This window comes from Bombina bombina, chromosome 3 (assembly GCF_027579735.1).
Source record: "Bombina bombina isolate aBomBom1 chromosome 3, aBomBom1.pri, whole genome shotgun sequence".
In the NCBI taxonomy this organism is placed as follows: domain Eukaryota; kingdom Metazoa; phylum Chordata; class Amphibia; order Anura; family Bombinatoridae; genus Bombina; species Bombina bombina.
Window position 1 is genome coordinate 695064944 of NC_069501.1, and position 18239 is coordinate 695083182.

At 37.1% G+C, this 18239-nt stretch overlaps 1 protein-coding gene across 1 annotated transcript in view; it reads right to left on the minus strand.

Moving 5' to 3' along the window:
• The window catches only part of LOC128652486 (uncharacterized), an 868114-nt gene that overhangs the window by 454506 nt on the left and 395369 nt on the right, over positions 1-18239 (minus strand). Inside the window, exons 60-64 of the mRNA XM_053705422.1 lie at positions 13387-13513; positions 10316-10524; positions 9950-10022; positions 8435-8598; positions 2527-2698 (exon numbers count right to left, since the gene is read on the minus strand). Coding sequence (XP_053561397.1) covers positions 2527-2698; positions 8435-8598; positions 9950-10022; positions 10316-10524; positions 13387-13513 — 745 coding nt within the window. The remainder of the gene's footprint in view (positions 1-2526; positions 2699-8434; positions 8599-9949; positions 10023-10315; positions 10525-13386; positions 13514-18239) is intronic.

Below are 18239 nucleotides of genomic sequence, written 5' to 3' on the forward strand. Positions count from 1 at the left end.
TTAATCAGTGTACCGCTTCCATTAGTAGTCACATATATGAAAAGCTAAATGTTATGGTCACAAAACATCAATAAACCGTAACCAAATTTAAATGTTAACGTTTTTTCCCCTTATAATAGACTGTAATTACAAAAGTATTATAAATGTATTTTCGAAAATTTAGTAGTGTTTAAACCATGTAACAATTCAAAAGCTATATTGTAATGCACAATAAATATATGCACACTGAAATACACATGCATACACACAGTCACATGCACTCTCTCACACATACACACTCACATGAGCACAAACACTCACAAACATTTATACACACACACATACACTCAAAAACATACACATATACAGTCGCATGCACACACACACACATAAACATACATACACACACTCACATAAACACAAACACACTCAGATTTCTACACACACATATACACACACATACACTCAAAAACACACACAGTCATATACACATACACACAATTACATGCACACACATACACTCATAGGCATATTTTTCAAGCTCCGTGTTTCTAAAGACCGCTGCTCCATAACCTGTCGTCAGAAATCAAACCGATCAAATACGATCGGGTTGATTGACGCCCCCTGCTAGCGGCCTATTGGCCGCAAATCTGTAGGGGGCGGTATTGCACCAGCAGTTCACAAGAACTGCTCGTGCAATGATAAATGCAGAGAGCGTATGCTGTCGGCATTTATCGATGTGCAGTGGACATGATCCGCTATATTGGATCATGTCCGCTCGCAACATAATAAATAGGCCCCATACAGTCATATGCACACACATACACGCAATTACATACATGCACTCACACAAACACACTCTCATAAAAACAAACACCCTCACATAAACACAAAACACCCTCACATAAACACAAACACCCTCACGTAAAGCCAAACACACTGACATACATACATACACACGCATACACTCACACTAGTATAGAAGCAGACACTCACTGAATTTAGAAACAGCAATAATAATTATTTCTTATCATCCACATGAATAGGGACATTTCTGTTGGTTACTATTTTTGTATGTGTTAAAATAAATAAAAAATAAAATATTATTATTATGATCCCTAATTCCTTTTAGTGTCTGTTTCTATACTATTTTATAATTCAAGATTTCAGTTCACTCTGGCAACTGGCCTTATTATACTTCTGGGGATAAAGAACAGGGATGGCCAACTGACGGCCCATGGGCCATATGCTGCCCTCTGCACTAGTTTTATGATCCCTGGGAAGGAGCAGAACTAAAAATGTGTGACAGTTTGTGTGGCCACAGGAAAAAGCAAAACTAAATAAAGTATCTACAACTGAAAAGAGCACTCTGGAGGGGAAAACGGAAGACAGATTGGACCTGCAACCTAAATCTAGCCCTGTGTCACTTATCACACTTAAGAAATATATGACTGTGTGTTTAATAGCTATTAATTTACATGCGGCCCTTAAGGCTTCTAAAATATTCATCTGCGGCCCCCCTGTGTTAGGAAGTTTGCTATCACTGATATAGAATATTGTTCATGTAAAGTTACACATGCTGGATTGTGTGCAAGAGAATTATTTTATGCTTTTTACACTTAGGGGCCGATTTATCATGTTCGGGCGGACATGATCCACTGTAGTGGATCATGTCCGCCCGACATGGATAACGGCCGACAGCATACACTGTCGGCATTTATCATTGCACAAGCATTTATAGTGAAATGCTTGTGCAATGCTGCCCCCTGCAGATTCGGGTGTCAATCATCCCGATCGTATCCGATCGGGATGATTGCTGTCCGCGCGGAAATGGCTGCATTTGCAACATCATAAATCAGTCCCTAAGGCTTCATATATATGTGAATGTATTTATTTTAGATGTACTGAGGTCACATTTTAATGTAATAGCCATATAAGTTTGACATTAGCTATATTAAAGGGACAGTAAGGTTAAAATTCAAATTTCAGATTTCAGATAGAGCATGAACTTTGAACAACTTTAAAATTTACTTTGATTATCAAAGTTGCTTTGTTCTCTTAGTATACTTGGTAACCTAGCTAATCTCCGTAGCAGCAATCAACCACTGGGAGCTAGCTGCATACATATGCCTATTTTCAGTGGTTCACCTGATGTGTTTAGCTTGCTCCCAGCTAACGTTTTAACAGAAATAAATTGGGAATATTTGCATGCTTCCAACTAGTGTTTAAACATCATATTTTAAGAAATTGAATTTTAAATTTAAAGATATTTTTTGTATTCAAAATTATAATTTGTTTTATAGTAGTCTTCTATAAATATACTATTACATTAAAATGGTAAGAACCAATAATGTACCCTTTAAAAATATGCAGCTACTTGTACAGTTATGGAAAGTTTGCCTACAAGTCATTGTATAAATAAATACTTCAGTTGGTTTTAGCTAATGGAATATATATATATTTATTTTCAGTTATTAGTTTTAAAGCAACATATATTTCAGAACCAGTAAAAACACTGAAATGAATGTATTTATTGCTGAATTTTACCTCTCTTTCATTGGCAAAGGCTTTTTTAGCTGCAATAGCAAATTCTAGTTGATATCTGCTGTAATCCACAGAACTTGACATTTTATGTCCATAGACCCAGTCACATTCATGTCTCCACAAACACAAGAGCTTCTCAGCTGTAGTGCTTCCATCCAGAGAAAGGCAGATATTCCTGTGAATAGAATGTACATGTTAGGTGTCCTATTGTTTCCTATCCATAAAGTGCAATAGACACGTGGTATAGCTGCTGATTGGCTGTACTACCTTTGTACAGAGATAAAAAAAAAAAACACCAAGAGGTATAAAAGGAGGGGATTTGGCAATAAGAGTTAAGGGGTCAATTTATCAAGCTCTGTATGGAGCTTGAGGCCCCTTGTTTCTGGCGAGCCTTTAGGCTCGCCGGAAACAGAAGTTTCTAAAGACCGTTGCTCCATAACCTGCCCGCCTGCTCTGAGGCAGCGGACAGAAATCAACCCAATCGAATACGATCAGGTTAATTGACACACCCTGCTAGTGGTCAATTGGCCGCGAATCTGCAGAGGGCGGCATTGCATTCACAAGAACTGCTGGTGCAATGATAAATTAATAAATTGACCCCTAAATCTTCATAAAACAATTAGACTGATAGAAAAATAAATCATTTGGGCATTTTGTTAAAATCAAGGGTTAAAAAAAAGTTAGAGATTAGTGTCCCTTTAACAGAAATGGTAAGACACAACCAACTGCACCCTAAACTTTACTGAAATACACAGAAAAATTTAATTTTTATGTGTAGAATTAAAGGGATACTAAACCCATTTTTTTTTCTTTCACGATGCAGATAGAGCATGCAATTTTAAAGTACTTTCTAATTTACTCCTATTATTCATTTTTCTTTGTTCTCTTGTTATCTTTATTTAAAAAGCAAGAATGTAAGCTTAGGAGCCGGCCCATTTTTGGTTCAGCACCTGGGTTGTGCTTGCTGATTAGTGGCTAAATGTGACCACAAATCAGCAAGTGCTATCCAGGGTGTATCAATCAAAAATGGGCCGGATCCTTAGCTTAGATTCCTGCTTTTTCAAATAAAGATAGCAAGAGAACGAATACATTTTTTTAATAGGAGTAAAATAGAAAGTTGCTTAAAATTTCATGCTCTTTCTAAACAATGAAAGAAAAAAAATGGGTTTAGTATCGCTTTAAAGATACAGTTTAATTCTACATGTACAAAAATATGTCAACTCTTAACCTTGAGTGCTGAGCAACTACCTTACTTTTTGTTGCTCACAGGGGGATATTCTTAAAATGTGGTCTGTCACCAACCCAATGGGATAAACTGTTATATAGAAGAACTGACTATTTATATATAAAAAAACAGCAGTTTGGGGGGAAACGCAAAGCAATTATATAAAAGTGTAAAATCATGAGTAGATTTTTTTCCCCAACACTGTGTATACTCAGGGAGCATCCAGCAACAAGCATTGGAGCTAACCCGCTAGATGTATTTTACTTACTTGTGTACAGAACGTTATATCTCTATTACCCTCTGATTTGGCTTGTGAGTACAGTATACACTTTTGCAAATGTAAATCAATAAGTGTAATGTAAAAAGTCTCACATCTAAAGACTGTGAAGGCAAATGTCAGAATGGGGATACTAGCTGGGTAGGGTACATATAAAGATCTTACAAATGTGTATAAACAAAAGCTTTTGAAAAGTAAAATATTATCTCATACAAGTAATTATTGCCCAGAATACAAGTAGAGCACAAAAATACTACTGCAATTGTGCATTGGGATTGCTCTAGTCTAGGGTGCGCTAACAGCTGCATGTGAAGTAGTGCGTATGAACTTAATATATTTCTATGGGGCAGGGAGTACAATTCATGTTGGATATCATTTGAGCACTGTGTGATGGTGCGCTGTTCCAGTGGGGTGCAAGAAGTGAAGTGCTTATTGTAGTTCTGTGTTATACAATTAATAATAATGGATTACTTCAGGTCTTAAAAAGCACTAAAGGTTAAAGTGGTGTTTTAGATTATGCACTTAACTCCCCAGATGTAATACAAATGCAACAAGCGTGTTAATAGCATTCCCTGCATTATCTATTAAAAGTATAAGGTGCACTAAAAAAGCTTTGCCTGTATTAAGATGCTTTGGTTAAAATATTTAACCATCCACTTGTAATAGCAGATTGTGCATTATTCTTTGTGCAAGAATTTATTATTAGCAGATTGTGCGTTATTCTTTGTGCAAGAATTTATTATTAGCAGATTGTGCGTTATTCTTTGTGCAAGAATTTATTATTAGCAGATTGTGCGTTATTCTTTGTGCAAGAATTTATTATTAGCAGATTGTGCGTTATTCTTTGTGCAAGAATTTATTATTAGCAGATTGTGCGTTATTCTTTGTGCAAGAATTTATTATTAGCAGATTGTGCGTTATTCTTTGTGCAAGAATTTATTATTAGCAGATTGTGCGTTATTCTTTGTGCAAGAATTTATTATTAGCAGATTGTGCGTTATTCTTTGTGCAAGAATTTATTATTAGCAGATTGTGCGTTATTCTTTGTGCAAGAATTTATTATTAGCAGATTGTGCATTGTTTTTTGTACAACGTCACACAAAAGATAACTCACCATGCTCTATTGATTGTGCTCTACTTGTAATCTATCCCAATATAAAGTAATCTGAAAAGGATGTGTAACAAATTCTGTAGTTCTACATTACAAAGTCTTTAGAATTTGCTATATGTTATCTATAAAATGTAAAAAATTAGGCCAGAGCAAAAAAGTGATTTAAAAGGGACATGAAACCCACAAATTTTCTTTCACAATTTCAATAGAGGATACAATTTGAAACAACTTTCCAATTTATTTCTTGTATCACGTTTGCTTCGTTCACTTAGTATCCTTTGTTGAAGGAGGAGCAATGCACTACAGGAAGCTGAGCACACTGGGCATATATGTGCAGTTACCAATCAGCAGATATCATCCAGTAGTGCATTGCTGCTCCTGAGCCTGCCAAGGTATGCTTTTCAACAAAGGATACCAAGAGAAGGAGGCAAATTAGATCATAGAAGTTGGAAAGTTGTTACCAATTGTATGCTCTATCTGAATAATGTAAATTTAATTTTGACTTTAGTGCCCCTCTAACATATCTTTAAAAAAGGAAGAAGTTGGGTAGTAGAAAAGTTGGATATTCTAAAGTCTTACATCTATAATATTTTCTGACATATAACCTACATTTTATTAGCATTTTTAATACATTTGGATTATTGATTTAAACACAGCAAAAGCAGTGTGTTTCTCATGGCAAAGCAGTGATCTGAAGTGAAGAAAATTTACATTAAAATGACACTCACTCACAAATCTAGGAACTTTGAAGAGACAAGATAAATTTGTTCTGCAATACATATTAGCAAAGTGTTTCTCATCTCCCAGAAAGAAATAGGTAAAAGTCTGCAAGATCCTATATCAAAATATGTTGAAATAGTAATAGTATTATTTAAAGTAGTCTCCTATGTATTTAATGAGGTTGTTTGATTTTAACCCCTTAACGACCAACGTCGTACCCTGTACGACATTGATCGTTATGCCCTTAAGGACCAGCAACGTACCCTGTACGTCGCTGCAGTCCTGGGCTTCTCTCTGCCGCGATCTCGCTCAAAATAGCGAGATTGCGCTATTTCTGCATGCCCCTTGAGTGGGGCACTGCAGAAATAGAGTTGCAGAGTTTTCGATGCAGAGAGGGCCACTTCGTTGGTGGGTGGGAGCCATAGCAGTGAGGTGGGCGGCCCATCGCTGCAGAGACTTCCTATTCCTGTCCTTGCAGTGCATGCAGTACATCAGGAGCGCAAGCGCATGCTGCATTGATGTGATAGATCGAGAGGGAGGGAGAGGGAGGGAAATTAATTTTTGTAAAGGGATCAGGGAGGGTGTTGAGGGGGGACAGCTACACTACAGAAAATGATTAGGAGGAAAAACAGACAGCTGCCAGTACCCAAGATGGTGGAAGATAGGTAGAGGGCGAGGGTTAGAGAGCTGTATGGGGGGGATCAGGAAAGTTGGGGACTGAGGGGGGATCCATCACTGCAAAATAAATATATTTTTTTTAAAAATAATAAAAATACATTTAAAAATTGCCTTTTATTTTAGTACTGGCAGACTTTCTGCCAGTACTTAAGATGGTGGTAACAATTGTAAGGTGGGGGAGGGAAAAGAGCTGTTTGAGGGGGGTCAGGAAGAGATCAGGGGGTGGGATGTGTCAGGTGGGAGGCTGATATCTACACTAAAGCTAATATTAACACTACAAGCTCACTAAAAGCTACCTATTTATCCCCTTCATTGCTGGGCATTATACAAGTGTTGTGCACAGCGGCATTTAGCAGCCTTCTAATTACCAAAAAGCAACACCAATGCCATGTATATCTGCTATTTCTCAACAAAGGGAATCCCCAAGAAGCATTTACAACCATTTCTGCCATGATTGCACTAACTGCTTGTAAATAATTTCAGTGAGAAACCTAAAATTGTGAAAAAGTTAACGATTTTTTTTATTTGATCGCATTTGGCGGTGAAATGGTGGCATGGAATATACAAAAATGAGCCTAGATCAATACTTTGGGCTGTCTACTACACTACACTACAGCTAAAATTAAACCTAGAAGCTCCCTAATTAACCCCTTCACTGCTGGGCATAATACAAGTGTGGTGCACAGCGGCATTTAGCAGCCTTCTAATTACCAAAAAGCAACGCCAAAGCCATATATGTCTGCTATTTCTGAACAAAGGGGATCCCAGAGAAGCACTTACAACCATTTGTGCCATAATTGCATAAGTTGTTTGTAAATAATTTCTGTGAGAAACCTAAAGTTTGTGAAAAAATTTGTAAAAAAGTGAACAATTATTTTTATTTGATCGCATTTGGCGGTGAAATGGTGACATGAAATATACCAAAATGGGCCTAGATCAATACTTCGGGTTGTCTACTAAAAAAAAAATATATACATGTGAAAGGTTATTCAGGGATTCCTGACAGATAACAGTGTTACAATGTAACTAGCGCTAATTTTGAAAAAAATGGTTTGGAAATAGCAAAGTGCTACTTGTATTTATTGCCCTATAACTTGCAAAAAAAGCAAAGAACATGTAAACATTGGGTATTTCTAAACTCAGGGAAAATTTAGAAACTATTTAGCATGGGAGTTTTTTGGTGGTTGTAGATGTGTAACAGATTTTGTGGGTCAAAGTTAGAAAAAGTGTGTTTTTTTTACATTTTTTTCATCATATTTTATTATAATAAATTATAAGATATGATAAAAATAATAGTATCTTTAGAAAGTTCATTTAATGACGATAAAAACTGTATATAATATGTGTGGGTACAGTAAATTAGTAAGAGGAAAATTACAGCTAAACACAAACACAGCAGAAATGTAAAAATAGCCCTGGTCCTTAAGGGAAGGAAACAATAATTTTCATTGTTGTGTTCTTCAAATAATTATTAATTTTTAGATTCTGAGAGAAAATACATAGTACTGAGTTATTTCCTAACTAGCACAGAGGCAAAGTAGTCCTCATCAAAAAAGGCTCAAAACTGATGACTGAGAATAGCACAAGGCAGTCATTAAACAAGGTAAAAAAACAACTGCAAGTTTAAGTCAATATTTTGATGGCTGATCATCACAGTTATTCCCCAGAGAGAAGGTTAGACAGGTATAAGTAGCAATTGTCACATACAGCACTGCAGCTGGCTTCATTTATAGAAAAGCTGGCAAATTGTAGCTTTATGAAGCACAGCGTATGATGACATGACCACTTGAAACAGAGGTTTTATACTACTTTCCATGTCACAAAAAATTACATAAAACTGCTTTCAGCAGGAATTTGCCTTTTAAATGTTTGAAATCAACATTTACAATATTTCCATTACCTGAATACTTTGTTGAGATCCCTAAGTGTGAAAATATAATGACAGCGTTGAGAAGTTCTCAGAAATATTGTCCTCAATCTCTCCTGCAGTTCTATGGAAACGGAAGCTATGGATGTCAGAAATTCTTGTAGTTGGTCAGTGGCTGCAGCAGTTAAGGTTCCAGCCTAAAAATAAATTTGAATAAGGTGTAATTGGTGCAGTTATTTATTCTGTTTCCAGAATCTAGATTTTATACTATAAAACATACTGGGATGACCATCCTAAGGCCTCAAAGTGAACAACACTTCAATAAAAACAGTTTTGCACATTTTTATTGTTAGCAACATCGAGGTACTATATAAGCAAGACCACTATATGGCAGCACTATTTCCTGTCCTGTATTTCTTCAGACATCTGCACACTACCCATCTAGATATCTCTTCAACAAAGCATAACAAGAGAACAAAGCAAATTTGATAATAAAAGTACATTGTAAACTTTTTTCTTAAATTGTGTTCTCTATCTGAATCATGAAAGATTTTTTGGGGGTTTATGGCAAATATTCAATGTCAGATTTAAAGCAAAAATTACAACATAATGTTTTGGGTTTTTTTTTTTTGACACATTGAGACAAAATATATATTAGTAGATAGTGTAAGAAATAATGTACTTTCTCAACTGTATATTCCAGGTTTGGAACCTAGGGTACTGAATGCTGCAAACCATACATATGCATATGAATGTAATTGTATTTATAAAATGTGAATGTAATAATATTTTGTCTTACAAATAAAAATCATTTTATATCCAGGTTTTCTTACATATAATTATTTAAAACCTAATGTCATGAGTGATATTGGTCTTTAAATTTGGTTATGCTACTTTTGTTTCAACAAAATATAAACAATAAATAATAAACATGGTAGTATTTATCTAGCACTTTTATGCCACAGGGGGCTTAATGAGCTTGGTGCACAAGCCTCAGATATTAACCAATCATTGGCAGCCAAAAAGTAAAAGCTATTATTGTGCAATTTAATGGGACTAAATTAGCAACCTTGGAAGGATAAATAGCTGAATTAGCCCTGCCAGGGTTTAACCCTTCAAGCTATAGGGTTCATGCATGTCTCTCAGCTAGTTAGCAAAAGTATATTCAAGATCTCATTATCTTTGTACTTTGTCTACAAAGAAATTTAATATGAAAGGCATCATAAAAGGAATCAATCAAACCTTGTCACCTGGAAAAGGATATACAATATCCTACAAAAATCTTCATTGGTGGTGGTGTGCACTTAAGACAAACATAAAAATATAACATACATGCTTAAAATAATAATTTTGTTAAAGTGATATTCTTTAAAAAAAAAAAAAAAAAAAACTTTTAGTCTTACACCATGGAGTCAGTTGTGAAATAATTAGTTCAACATGACAGGCTATTAGCTAATTATTTTCAACAATAACAATTAACATTGAACACTAAATTAGCTGAGCTTGCTGTCCTTTGTAGGTTTCAAACCAAGAAAAGGAGAACGCTACCTTGTATTCCGGAAGTTGTTGCAAAAAATGAGCATTTAGAATTGTTGTGAATATTCCACGCTGATCTCTTTGACTGAAAAGAATATGAGAAATAAATTATCTAAATATAGTATTTTCTTTTGCTTGTGTCTTAATTTTTTTTGTATTAAAACATTCCTAAATATCATTACCATTTACATTTTATAGTTATTTGTTAATATATTTATTTAAGCAAAGAAATATAATTAATTTTTTATTAATTATTAATAATATTAATAGTTAAACATCAACAATAATTAACATAACGTTTCCCACCAAAATATGCTAAAATATATAAATAAATAAAAAAAATGCTAAAGATCATTATATCTAAAACAAAAAACAGACCTTGGATATTGGCAGTAAAAGACACAGAAATGCCTGAGCAAGCGTTGACATCGAGAAGGATATCTTTCTCTGGCATTAAAATTCCATGTGCCGACATAAGTAATATCTCTAATGGTTTTCCATTTTAAAGAGGCTGTGTCAAATAGCCTTTCTTGGTCAACCAATTGGCGAACAAATTCACAAGCTGATCGATTTCCATACTCATCAACCTAAAAACATAAATATAAATTTATTTACATATATAGAGGGCTAGATTACAAGGGCAGTGGTAACGTTAATGCAAGCATGACATTGCAATATCGCTTAAACGCAATCACATTTTATGCTCAAAGGGTTTGCGCTTCACAATAAAATGGCACCAAACACAATAAAAAATTAAAATTAAGTTTCAAGACCTTCACTATCCTCCCTCAACACTATTAACCCCTAATTCACACATCCCCCATCACAAACTACCCTGTAGTAAACCGCCACAACCCCCACCTTTATAAACCCCCTAACCTATTAATCCCTAAACTGCCACAACCCCCACCACAATAAACCCTACACTACTTAACCCCTAAACTGACATTAACCCCACTGCAATAACCCCTATACTGCCATTACCCCATCGTAAAAACCCCTACACTACTTAACCCCCTAACAGCTAACCCCATAAGTTACAAAAAATAAAAGAAAACTACCAGTAAAAAAACCCAACAAAAATAAAAAAAAATACTACTAAAAAAGCCCCATCCTAAAAGTACTCTATAAAAAAAAAAAAAATAATAATATCTAATAAAACCCTATACTAAACTAAAATAACTCCACAAATAAAAAAAACCTAGTCTAAAAATCACCCTGAAATGGGCATTTGTTGGGCAATGCCCTAGCTTAAGTGATTATAGATTCAAAAGGGTAACAAGTAATGAATGCACTTCAAAGTCTAAGCTGTTTAAAAAATAACTATCCCCTTCCCTGAGTAGCTAAAAATAAAATTTTACAAACAACTGAAAAGGCATTTTATGCCTAAAATGAAATATACTTAAAAGTATCAGTCCTTATACCACCTTAACTTATAGTCCAAGGGAAGTCTTCCTTCAAATGAGTGCACTTTTATTATTATGTTAGTATGCATAAAAATATATTTATAAAAAGTCACTCAAGACTCTTAAACTCTGGTTAATTTTCAAAATAATTCACAATTGCCCCACAAATAAAGCATATTATTTATTTTTTTATTTAAAGAAAATGTAGCATTTCATGTAATTAAAAAAAGCAGTTATTAGGGGTTAAAGATATTGAAAAGTGCCTTTACATTGCGGTCTTTGTGAACTGTGTGTAACCTGTAAATATATACATATTAACACATAAATACATTAAAAATTGCTACCCAATGGTGCGCAACGTACCCCCTTAGCTGCGCTAGTTCTCATGCTGTCTCTCACTGCATGAGAACGAGGTTCCCATTGGAGCCTATGAAAGAATGCTCTATTGAGCGCAGAGCTTCCATACTATGCAAACACCAGGCCGCGTTTGCATTGTGGGCCACTTACAATACAAGCGCAAAATTGCGTGCACCGGTATTACGAATGGAGCTCAAATATCGCGATTACAAAAGCAAAATTTTGCGCTCCACTCATAATCTTGCCCTATGTTGGCAGTTTTTTTTGTATAAGTTAAAGTTGAAAAGGCTGGTTTTTGTAATGTAATGTAATGTAATGTCATGTAATGTCAATGTCATCGCTTGCCAAGTTCCTTGAGAATATTCAAAACAGCTTCTACTGCTCTGAAAGGTGAAGAGAGGGTTTGTAATTCCAGTATGATAAAATGAAATACAACAAATGAACTAAAGTACAAATGAGCAAAAGGGAAATCTGTAGAGGAGCAGAACATGAGAAGAAGGACAGATAACTTTATTCTACTCCATTTAAAAGCATCAGATCATCAGTCACAATATATATATATATTTTTGCAGATACATAAACAGTGTCCCTTCAAATGCCACCTCCTAGTTCAGAACCTGGACTAATTATCTAACATTTTATGAAATATTCCTCCATTCATAACCTATTTGTTCCTCATTACTGTAATATGCCTCTCTGTACTCGGCTGAAGCTTTCTATACATGTGCTAAAGAGTATTCTAATTTCATGGCAGCAGATAAATGGCAAATCATTTTAGCTGCCTTACTGTCTTATCTTTATCTTTTCTTATATGAAAGGCAAATGCTTGTCAGAATCATACATTTTAACATAGTTCTACAAAACAGAAAAACAATATAAGAGTGTAATTTTTTTGACCATCACTGAGAAGTTGAAGCACCAAAATATTCAGCTGCATTTCAAGGTGAAAAAGGAATATAGCGCATGCAGATAAAATCACTCATATCTTTGCCTTTCTTCTTTTCCGTCTTATATTTTCTCATGCTAATGATTTGGGGGGGGGGGGGGGAGTACAGCCAGTCATAAAACAGCCTTCATATACAGACTATTTGATGGATGTCTTGTTAGGTCTGGGGCTTGCTGTAAAACACCCTTGGCTGAAGATTAATTGGATTAGACCATATTTGGTCTTATTCATTATTTATTGAATCAGGCTTGATAAAGAAACCAGAACACTCTGTATTGATATCTAAAGACCCTCATAACACGATCAGCATGTAGAAGAGACTCCAAAATGGTTTTATGACTCAGCCCTAGAATAAGGAAATGCTAAGGATAAAGTAAATCAAAATTATCTCTTACAATGTAAGTGCAGGAGTTCCCAAAAAGGATAATAGCACAATGAAGTGGGACACATTCTTTAAGAGACAGTATTTATCTGCAGCAGTGCCCAACAGCTCTGTCTATGATGAATGCAGATAGACCTACATGTTTTTCTTTTTGGCTTGTTTTATTTGTTAGTTTATTTTTTATATATTTGTTTGTTTCTTTTGTGTGTGCAGGCAAGAATTTACTACAATAGCATTAAAGAACCTAAAACTTGACAAATGACGAATTACTTGAAACACTTTTGCAATTAGACATGTGGTACATTTTGTCTAATGCAAGCAGTAGATGAATATACGTCTCTTGTTATAAGTTAATCACCTTAGCAAGGTTGAGATCATCAAGCAAGCATAATAATTTCTTGTTTCCTGTTGGTGTATGCAATGTACCATGTCGCCACTCCAGTTTTTCTTTTAAACAGTCCCAAAATTTCCTAGGATCTGTTGAACTGTGGAAAAATTAAAGCACGAAATACATAACAATCAAAGTGTTACAAACACATTCTCTATGTGGTATCTTAGCTTAGGAAATACTGCTTTTCAAATATTCAATGTCAAATAATAATTTGGTCATCTGAAGTCATGAAGCAAAGAGAATGTATTGAGCTGATCTAATTTTCACAGTCACAGTCTATGGGTTTCGATTTATTAAACAGTCAATCAGCCCCAATGCATCTTAAGACCACTGCTCCTTAACTCTTACGCCTCCTCTGAGGCTGCAGACAGCAATCCGCCCGATCGCGTACGATCGGGATGATTGACCCCCCCTGCTAGCAGCCGATTGGCCACAAATCTGCAGGGGGCGGCATTTTACAAGCAGTTCACCAGAACTGCTTGTGCAATGTTAAATGCCGACAGCATATGCTGACGGCATTCAGCGATGTCTAACGGACATTATCAGCTACAGCAGATCATGTCCGCCTGACACTGATAAATCGGCCCCCAAGTGTTATATATCCTTTTTGCTACCTCTTGTCTCTATAACAAACTACTTTACACGATTTTTTCTCACCCCTCACCACCTGCACTCTTCATTAACCCATCTCTCTTAAACTCACCGTACTTTTGTACTCATGAACTTTACACACTCCTAAACACCATTTCTACCCTCTGCACCTCATACCAAAAACAGTCATTACTGCAAATCTGCATCTCATGTCACTCTCCATCTTGCTCATACTAGCTGCTCGTGACATCTCCCCTAATCCTGGTCGCCAACAACTTCCTAGCCGTGCACATACATGTGTACCTGTCTATAGACTCAGAAAACAAAACTCTGGTAACTTACTCACATGTATTTAAAGCCACTACTCCCTTCACTTGTGTACTCTGGAACTCTCGCTCTGTTTGCAACAAGCTCACTTGTATCCATGACCTCTTTATCTCCCACTCCCTCAACCTTTTGGCTCTCACAGAAACTTGGCTCTCTCCTTTAGACACAGCAACCACTACTGCACTGTCACATGGGGGTCTCCACTTCAGCCACATGCCTAGGTCTGGCAATAGACAAGGAGGTGATGTAGGTATTTTACTTTCTTCTCCTTGCACCTTTCAACAAATACAACCCATCTCTTCCCTCACATTTTCCTAATTCAAAACCCACATGATTTGCTTACTCTCTCCCCTCTCTATACATGTTGCAGTCATATACCGCCCCCCTGGCTCCTCAATTGAATTTCTAGATCACTTTGCTGCCTGGCTACCTTATTTCCTTTCCTCAGACACCCCTGCCCTCATTCTTGGTGACTTCAACATCCCTCTTGACAATCCCACTGCCTCCGCTGCAAAACAACTTCAACAACTCACTTCCTCTTTCGTCTGTCACAATGGACTGACGCCCCCACTCACAAAGATGATCACTCCCTTGATCTGATCTTTAGCTATTAATGCACTATTTCAAATTCCACAAACTTGCCTTTTCCTCTTTCTGACCATCATCACCTCACTTGCAACATCTCATCCCTCCCTACTACTCTCCCTCCTTCTACCCCTCACACTAAACTTCACAGAAGCATTATGTCATTAGATCAGCAACAGCTCGCTAGTTGTCTCGAAATTCTCCTCTCATCCATCTCCTCCTTTTCCTGGTCTGACCAATCTGTCACTATAATTCCACCCTTACATCGGTCCTTGACCATCTGGCCCCTCCTACCATAGCTAGGAAATTACACACTCACCCTCAGCCCTGGCATAATCCTCTGACACGGCACCTACACAGATGTTCCCGTACTGCTGAGCGGCACTGGAGAAAATCTCAGAGTTCAGCTGACTTTCTTCACTACAAGTTCATCTTGAACTCCTACTATTCTGCCCTTAATCTTTAAAAGCAACATTACTTATCTACTCTTATCTCTACTCTTTCTGCAAACCCAAAACATCTGTTCTCCACTTTCAATACTTTTCGCCGTCCACCCCATCTCCTAATACAACTTCTCTCTCAGCTCAAGATTTTGCCAGCCACTTCAATAACAAAATCAATTCCATCAGAAAAGACATCAGCTCTCAACATACTTCCAGTCTCTCACCCCCTCAAAAGCTCACAATCAACAAAAACCAACATAGCCCTAAATTGAGCTCTTTTGCCTCTGTTACTGAGGAAGAAGTTTCTGCACTCATACTGTACTCTCACCTCACTACCTGTCTCATCGACCCCATCCCCTCACAGCTACTCCCCTCCCTCTCTTCTACCCTTACCCCTATACTCACACACATTTTCAACCTCTCCCTCAGCACTGGTATATTTCCCTCATCTGTAAAACATGCAATGGTCACATCTATCCTCAAAACACCTTCTCTCAATCCAACCACCCCATCCAACTACCACTTTATTTCCCTACTCCCTCTTGCCTCAAAGCTTCTTGAAAAGCTAGTATATGCATGCCTATCCCATTTCCTTACATTAAATTCCCTCCTTGACCCCCTGCAATCTGGATTTTGCCCATCACTCTACAGAGACAGCAATCGTTAAGGTTACCAATTACCTACTTACAGCAAAATCCAAAGGCCACTTCTCTCTGCTTATCCTCTTTGATCTGTCTGCAGCCTTTGATACTGTTGACCACCCTCTTTTGCTCCAAACCCTCCATTCCTTCAAAATTTGCGACACAGCCCTCCCTTGGTTCTCTTCCTACCTATCTAACTGTACCTTTAGTGTAGCCTTCTCTGTGGCTTCCTCTGCCACGTTACCACTTTCTGTTGGGGTACCGCAAGGCTCTGTCCTAAGGTCCCCTTCTCTTCTCAATCTACAAGTCATCATTAGGTTCCCTAATAAAGTTCCACGGGTTTCAATATCATCTGTATGCCGACGACACCCAAATCTACCTCTCTGCACCAGACCTATCTCCTTCCTTGCTAACCCGTGTCACTAACTGTCTTTCTCACATCTTTTCCTGGATGTCCACTCACTACCTTAAGCTAAACCTCTCCAAAACTGTGCTCCTTATTTTCCCCCCTTCTTCTAAAATATCCACCCCCATCTCTCTATAACTGTCGACAAACCCATCATCACCCCTACCCAGCATGCCGATGTCTTGGGGGTCACATTTGACTCAGATCTCTGGTCTCCCTAGTTGCCGCCTAGCTCCTTTACAATCCATAATGAATGCCTCTGCCAGGCTCATCTTCCTTACACATCGCTCTTTATCTGCTGCACCTCTCTTCCAATCCCTTCACTGGCTTCCTCTTGCCTCCAGAACTACACTGCTCCCCCCTATATCTCAGACCTTGTCTCCAGATACTCTCCCTCCCATCCCCTTCGCTCTGCTCACGACCTCCTACTCTCCTCCTCTCTTGTCACCTCCTCACATTCCCGTTTACAGGACTTCTCCAGACTGGCTACCATCTTGTGGAACACTCTGCCTCACTCCACAAGACTCTCCCCTAGTTTTGAAAGCTTCAAGCGCTCCCTAAAGACTCTACTGTTTCCTTATACCAGTTGCTCTCCAACTGTTTGCAAATCACCTTCATAAGAGTTGACTACAACAGAGCGACTCTCGGCAGGGCCCTCTTCCAATTTGATCCCTATAAATGTTACCTTGTATACCGCCTATGTTTTTAGTGCTGCGGAATCTGTTGGTGCTCTACAAATAACCGATAATAATAATAAATAATAATAACATACACATTAAAGGGATAGGAAAGTCAAAATTAAACTTGCATTATTAAGATAGAGGATATAATTTTAAGACACTTTTAAATTCACTTCTATTTTCAAATGTGCTTCATTCTCTTAGTATTCCTTGCTATAAAATGAATATGCACATATCATACACTAGTGGGAGCTGCTGCTAATTGGTGCCTGCACACATTTGTCTCTTGTGATTGGCTAAATAGATATTGTCAGCTTCTTGTCAGTAGTGCAATGTTGTCCCTTCAGCAATGGATAACAAGAGAATGAAGAAAATTTAATTATAGAATAAAATTGGAAAGTTGTATAAAATTGTATGTTCTATCTGAATCATAAAAGAAAATTTGGGGGTTTACTGTCCCTTTAAATAAGACCCTTGTTGGCAACATAAACAGACACAATATTAGTGAGGTGGGAGAGTAGATCTTGTTTCTACTCCCATCTTCCGATACAAGAATACAACTGCACTGTGCTCTATTGCTCTATAATCAATAACAAGACCATTGGTGTGGGGCCACCTGTGACTGCTCCCAAATTAAACATTAATTTAAAATTGCAATGGTAAAACTTTACACATCTTTTGCCTTTGTTTTATACAATATTTTCTTTTAACTTTTTAAGTAAGTTTTGTCTCTAAGTTCTTCACACAGGAGAGTCCTCTGAAATCTTATATCTGCACACCACAGTGTTTTGGCCCAAAGAAACCAGTTAGATTAGCTGGCATCACCACTGATACACTGAAAACATAATTAACTTATCTTTGTGCCACTCAAAGGTCTAAATGTATTAAATATTGGGATCATGTATGGAGGGGTGGGGTTACAGGTGTTCAGTGTCCATGTCTACGCGGCTCTGCGCAGGAGCACTGGCGTGGGAGAGGTTTTGTCAGTTCCTTAAAACCTACATTGCAGAGAGCTTCATTAATTTATATGGAAGACAGCTCACTGCTTTTTCAGAGAACTGAGTGAAGTCTACCCATGTAAGGGTTAGCATGATATGTGTCACAATGCTGGTAAATTTTAGAGAATCTGTTTCTTAAAACTCATTTA